Below are 7,089 nucleotides of genomic sequence, written 5' to 3'. Positions count from 1 at the left end.
AACTCCACAACTGAAAACTCCACAACTAGAAACTCCACAACTGAAAACTCCACAACTGGAAACTCCACAACTACAGACTCCGCAACTAGAAACTCCACAACCAGAAACTCCACAACTAGAGACTCCGTAACTAGAAACTCCACAACTAGAAATTCCACAACTAGAAACTCCACAACTAGAAACTCTGCAACTAGAGACTCCACAACTAGAAACTCCACAACTACAAACTCCATAAATAGAGACTCGGCTACAAGACATTTCATGTCTAGAAAGTCCACAACTAAAAACTTCACAACTGGAAACTCCAAAACTAGAAACTCCACAACTAGAGTCTCCGCAACTAGACTCCACAACTTGAAGCTCCACAACTAGAGACTCCGCAAGTAGAAACTCCACAACTAGAAACTCCACAACTGGAAACTCCACAACTAGATACTCCGCAACTAGAAACTCCACAACTAGAGACTCCACAACTTGAAACTCCACAACTTTAAACTCCACAACTCAAAACTCCACAACTAGAAACTCCACAACTGGAAACTCCACAACCAGAAACTCCGCAACTAGAAACTCCTCAACAGGAGACTCTACAACTAGAAACTCCACAACTAGAAACTCCAAAACTAGAAACTCCACCACTAGAAACTCCGCAACTAGAAACTCCACCACTAGAGACTCCACCACTAGAAACTCCATAACTAGAAACTCCACAACCAGAAACTCCACAACTAGAAACTCCACAACTAGAAACTCCGCAACTAGAGACTCACCAACTAGAAACTCCACAACTAGAAACTCCACAACTACAAACTCCACAAATACAGACTCGGCAACTAGAAATTCCATATCTAGAAACTCCACAACTAAAACTGCAAAACTAGAGACTTCTCAACTAGAAACTCAACAACTAGAAACTCCACAACTAAAAACTCTACAACTGAAAACTCCACAACTTGAGACTCCGCAACTTGAAACTTCACAACTAGAAACTCCGCTATTAAAAACTCCGCAACTAGAAACTCCACAACTAGAAACTCCACAACTTAGAACTCCACAACTAGATACTCCACAACTGTAAACTCCACAACTTGAGACTCCACAACTAGAAACTCCACAACTAGAAACTCTGCAACTAGATACTTCACAACTGGAAACTCCACAACTAGAAACTCCACAACTAGAGACTCCACAACTCGAATCTCAACAACTAGAAACTCCAGTACTAGAAACTCCACAACCACAGACCCCCCAACTCCACAACTAGAAACTCCACAACATTAAACTCCAACAAGATACTCCACAACTAGGAACTCCACAACTGGAGACTCCACAAATGGAAACTCCACAACTAGAGACTCTGCAACTAGAAACTTCACAACTAGAGACTCCGCAACTCCACAACTAGAAACTCCACAAGTTTAAACTCCACAACTTAAGACTCCACAACTGGAAACTCCAAAACTAGAAGCTCCACAACTAGAGACTCCGCAACTAGAAACTCCGCAACAGAAGACTATACAACTAGAAACTCCACAACTAGAAACTCCAAAACTAGAAACTCCACAACTAGAAACTCCACAACTAGAAACTTCACAACTAGAGACTCCGCAACTAGAGACTCCACAACTATAAACTCCACAACTAGAAACTCCACAACCAGAGACTCTGCAATTCCACAACTAGAAACTCCACAACTGCAAACTCCACAACTAGATACTCCGCAACTAGAAACTCCGCAACTAGAAACTCCACAACCAGAGACTCTGCAACTAGAAACTCCGCAACTAGCAACTCCGCAGCTAGAAACTACACAACTAGAGACTCCACAACTCAAAACTCCACAACTAGAAACTCCACAACTCGAAACTCCACAACTCGAAACTCCACAACTGGAAACTCCACAACTAGACACTCCACAACTAAAAACTCTTCAACTAGAAACTCCAAAACTAGAGACTCCACAACTAGAGAATCTACAACTAGAGACTTCAAACTAGAAACTCAACAACTAGAAACTTCAAAATTCGAAACTCTACTAGAAACTACACAACTGGAAACTCCACAACTAGACACTCCACAACTAGAAACTCCACAACTAGAGACTCTGCAACTATAGAACTCCGCAACTAGAAACTCCGCAACAAGGAATTCCAGAGCTAGAAACACCACACCTAGACACTCCGCAACTAGGAACTCCACAACTTGAGACGCCACAACTAGAAACTCCACAACTCGAAACTTCACAACGAGAAACTCCACAACTAGAAACTCTACAACTAGAGACTCCTCAACTAGAGAATTCGCAACTAGAAACTCCAAAACTAGAGACTCTGCAACTAGAAACTCCGCAGCTAGAAACTCCACAACTATAAACTCCACAATTAGAAACTCCACAACTAGAACCTCCACAACTAGAGATTCCGCAACTAGAGACTCCACCACTAGAAACTCCACAACTACAAATTCCACAATCAGAAACTCCACAACTAGAAATTCCGCAACTATAGACTCAACAGCTTGAAACTCCACACGTTTAAACTCCACAATTTAAGACTCCACAACTAGAAACTCCACAACTAGAAACTCCCCAACTAGAAACTCCGCAACTAGAAACTCCGCAACAGGAGACTCTACAACTAGAAACTCCACAACTAGAAACTCCAAAACTAGAAACTTCACAACTAGAAACTTCACAACTAGAAACTCCGCAACTAGAGACTCCACAACGGGAAACTCCACAACTTCAAACTCCACAACTAGAAACTCCACAACCAGAAACTTCACAACTAGAAACTCCACAACTAGAAACTCCGCAACGAGAGACTCCACATCTAGAAACTCCGCAACTAGAAACTCCACAACTACAAACTCCACAAATATAGACTCGGCAACTAGAAATTCCATATCTAGAAACTCCACAACTACAAACTGCAAAACTAGAGACTTCACAACTAGAAACTCAACAACTAGAAATTTCACAACTAAAAACTCCACAACTGGAAACTCCACAACTTGAGACTCCGCAACTTGAAACTTCACAACTGGAAACCCCACAACTAGATACTCCACAACTGGAAACTCCACAGCTTGAAACTCCATCACTAGACTCCACAACTTGAAACTCCACAACTAGAGACTCCGCAACTGGAAACTTCACAACTAGATACTCCGCAACTGGAAACTCCACAACTAGAAACTCCACAACTAGAGACTCCGCAACTAGAATCCACAACTTGAAACTCCACAACTAGAGACTCCGCAACTAGAAACTCCACAACTAGAAACTCCACAACTGGAAACTCCACAACTAGATACTCCGCAACTAGAAACTCCTCAACAAGAGACTCCACAACTTGAAACTGCACAGCTTTAAACTCCACAAGTTGAGACTCCACAACTAGAAACACCACAACTCAAAACTCCACAACTGGAAACTCCACAATTAGAAACTCCACAACCAGAAACTCCACAACTAGAAACTTCACAACTAAAAACTCCACAACTTGAAACTCCGCAGCTCGAAACTCCGCAGCTAGAAACTACACAACTAGAGACTCCACAACTAGAAACTCCACAACTAGAAACTCCACAACTTGAAACCTCACAACCTTAAGTTACGCAACTAGAAAATCCACAGCTAGAGATTCCGCAACTAGAAACTCCACAACTAGAAACTCCACAACTAGAAACTCCAAAACTCAAAACTCTACAACTAAAAACTCCACAACTGGAAACTCCACAACTAGACACTCCACAACTAAAACTCTTCAACTAGAAAATCCAAAACTAGAGACTCCACAACTAGAGAATCTACAACTAGAGGCTTCAAACTAGAAACTCAACAACTAGAAGCTTCAAAATTCGAAACTCTACTGGAAACTACACAACTGTGTAGTGGGCACGGAAGCGCGATGGAAAGAACAGCCAAAGGCTTACGCACCTGTCTTTTCGTCTTGCAGTACGTCGCTGTTTTCGCGGCCGGCGTACCAGTGGCTGGTCTACGGGAAAGCTTCGCGCTCTCGGACGGAATTCGTGAAGCCGCCCCTTCCCCGGATCTTCCATTATCGGACGGAATCTGTGCTGTTGCCCCTTCACCAGACCTGCCAGAAACAGCTTGCTGGGACCTGACCAACATCGTCGAGCGCCACCTGCAGCACCACCAGTGCGCAGCTGCGACATCAACGTCATCTCGTCCGGATAGGATAAGACCCAGCATCGAGCACTATCACTGCAGTGGGCACGGAAGCGCGATGGAAAGAACAGCCAAAGGCTTACGCACCTGTCTTTTCGTCTTGCAGTACGTCGCTGTTTTCGCGGCCGGCGTACCAGTGGCTGGTCTACGGGAAAGCTTCGCGCTCTCGGACGGAATTCGTGAAGCCGCCCCTTCCCCGGATCTTCCATTATCGGACGGAATCTGTGCTGTTGCCCCTTCACCAGACCTGCCAGAAACAGCTTGCTGGGACCTGACCAACATCGTCGAGCGCCACCTGCAGCACCACCAGTGCGCAGCTGCGACATCAACGTCATCTCGTCCGGATAGGATAAGACCCAGCATCGAGCACTATCACTGCAGTGGGCACGGAAGCGCGATGGAAAGAACAGCCAAAGGCTTACGCACCTGTCTTTTCGTCTTGCAGTACGTCGCTGTTTTCGCGGCCGGCGTACCAGTGGCTGGTCTACGGGAAAGCTTCGCGCTCTCGGACGGAATTCGTGAAGCCGCCCCTTCCCCGGATCTTCCATTATCGGACGGAATCTGTGCTGTTGCCCCTTCACCAGACCTGCCAGAAACAGCTTGCTGGGACCTGACCAACATCGTCGAGCGCCACCTGCAGCATCACCAGTGCGCAGCTGCGACATCAACGTCATCTCGTCCGGATAGGATAAGACCCAGCATCGAGCACTATCACTGCAGTGGGCACGGAAGCGCGATGGAAAGAACAGCCAAAGGCTTACGCACCTGTCTTTTCGTCTTGCAGGTTAGTTATCTTTCTAAACTGCCTTGTCGTAGCTTCCGATCTGATGAACCCTTTATTGTTGTGCTTCCGTGCCCACAAGCCGTTCTCTTGCCTTTTTGTTCTTTGCTACTACTTCTTTGTGGGGATGTAGAAAGCAACCCAGGTCCTGACAACTTAGCAGAACTAGTGAAAACGATGAAGGATTTGAACGAACGTACAAAAAGAATGGAATCAGCGCAAACAACAATATTGGACACCGTATCTGTGTTAAAAGAACAACAACAGTCAGTTTCAGAATCAATAAACGAAATAAAGGACAGACTGGCGAAAGTTGAAAACCAAACCTCCGTTATCGAGCACTGGCAGCATGAAATGAAAGAACTACGCACCACTGTTGAGCGCCTTGAAAAAGACACTAGTAATATGCATTCGCGTCTTGATGACGCAGAGGATCGATCGCGGAGAAACAATCTTGTCTTTTATGGAATTCCAGATGCCGCAGATGAAACTTCTTCGGAATCGGAAAAAAAGATCATCAACCTCCTGACTAATACTATCCAAATTGATGTCACAAGTTCTGATATATGCCGCGCTCACAGAATAGGACGCTATGATTCAGCGAAAGCTCGACCACTTATAACGAAATTTGAAACATTTAAAAAGAGAGAGCTGGTTTTTTCAAAACGAGGTTTGCTAAAGAGCACTGACATAGCAATGAGCGAAGATTTTTGTCAAACAACGCGCAACATAAGAAAAAAACTAATAGAATACGGTAAATCAAAGACCACGTCCTTCAAACTTCGGTATAAAACGCTGACATTCGATGGCAAATCTTACGGATACGACGAAGCGAAGAACTGCATTTTCGAAATACACAGAAAAAAACCCACACACGAGCATGAACGTAGCAGAACTCTTCGCTCAGGTCGTAGGTTACCGCCGAGTTAGGGACATCTGAGGGGAGGAGCCATAAACGAGTGCAAGTGTTCAGTCCTTTTTACCAACATTCGTAGTTATTTTCCCAAGAAAGATGAATTCTGTGGTATTATTGATGACTGTAACGCCGACATTATTGCACTGACAGAAACCTGGCTAAGTAGCAAAATAACAAACCCCGAACTCTTTGAGTGTGCAAACCGTTATACTGTTTACCGAAGTGACAGAACTGGTAGGATTGGTGGTGGCGTCTTGCTCGCTGTTAAAGAATCCATAAATTGTTCTCTTGTGCCAATCAACTCGAATTTAGAGCTTATTTGGTGTTGCCTAACAATTAGTTTTAAGAAAATATTATTAGGTGTCTGCTACAGATCCCCATCAAGTGACTCATCTTTTTGTGATGACATTCACGACAGTTTAAATGCGGTTACCATGCGTTTCCCGGGAGTTCAAATTATACTCTTGGGTGATTTTAATTTTCCTGACATCATCTGGTCTCATTCGATCCCTTTTTCTAACCCCTCAACGGCTGAAGCCAATCGGTTCGTTTCAGTTTGCTCTGACTTCGGCTTATCCCAGATAGTCAAACTTCCAACACGTGTAACAAAAAACAAATCATCACTCCTTGATCTGATTCTAACGACATCAACTGATAAAGTTTCTACAGTAACACACATGCCAGGGCTGAGCGATCACGACATCCTGCTCTTCACGATTACAACACCTCATCAAAAGATAAAGCGACAGCGGAAAAAGATTCGAAATTATAAAAAAGCTAATTATGAGGCCATCAACAATGAACTGTGCCTGTTTCTGGCCACTTTTTTACCTAGTTACCTAGAACGCTCCGTCGAAACTAACTGGTTCATTTTAAAAAATAAAATCGGTGAGCTAATAACCAAATATGTCCCTCTTCGGACTGTTTACGCTAACAATAAATCACCATGGTATAGTACATATTTGAATCGATTATCCAATAAGAAAAAACGTTTATTCCGCACAGCTAAACTTCACTCAACACCGTCTCATTGGCTAACATACAAAAACGCTGCAAGCTCATATCTCATAGCACTAAAATCAGCCAAAATCTCCTTCCTTAAATCCACGCTTCCAAACTTAATACAGGCTAACCCAAAACGCTTTTGGGAGATTATCCGGGGAAATGCTCATAAAAATGGTATATCACTGCTGACAAGTT

General features: G+C 43.9%; 1 protein-coding gene across 1 annotated transcript; it reads right to left on the bottom strand.

Annotated features, from left to right (window-relative positions):
• Positions 1-3,940: 3,940 nt before the first annotated feature.
• Positions 3,941-4,827, bottom strand: LOC119169275 (uncharacterized). Its single transcript, XM_075884903.1, has 3 exons — positions 4,619-4,827; positions 4,280-4,487; positions 3,941-4,148 (listed from the first exon to the last, which is right to left on the bottom strand). The coding sequence occupies exons 1-3, from the start codon at positions 4,738-4,740 to the stop codon at positions 4,092-4,094; spliced, it is 387 nt and encodes a 128-aa protein (XP_075741018.1). The 5' UTR covers positions 4,741-4,827; the 3' UTR covers positions 3,941-4,091.
• Positions 4,828-7,089: the final 2,262 nt, after the last annotated feature.

This window comes from Rhipicephalus microplus, unplaced genomic scaffold (genome assembly GCF_043290135.1).
Source record: "Rhipicephalus microplus isolate Deutch F79 unplaced genomic scaffold, USDA_Rmic scaffold_53, whole genome shotgun sequence".
In the NCBI taxonomy this organism is placed as follows: Eukaryota; Metazoa; Arthropoda; class Arachnida; order Ixodida; family Ixodidae; genus Rhipicephalus; species Rhipicephalus microplus.
This window is presented reverse-complemented; position numbering and strand designations above follow the sequence as displayed.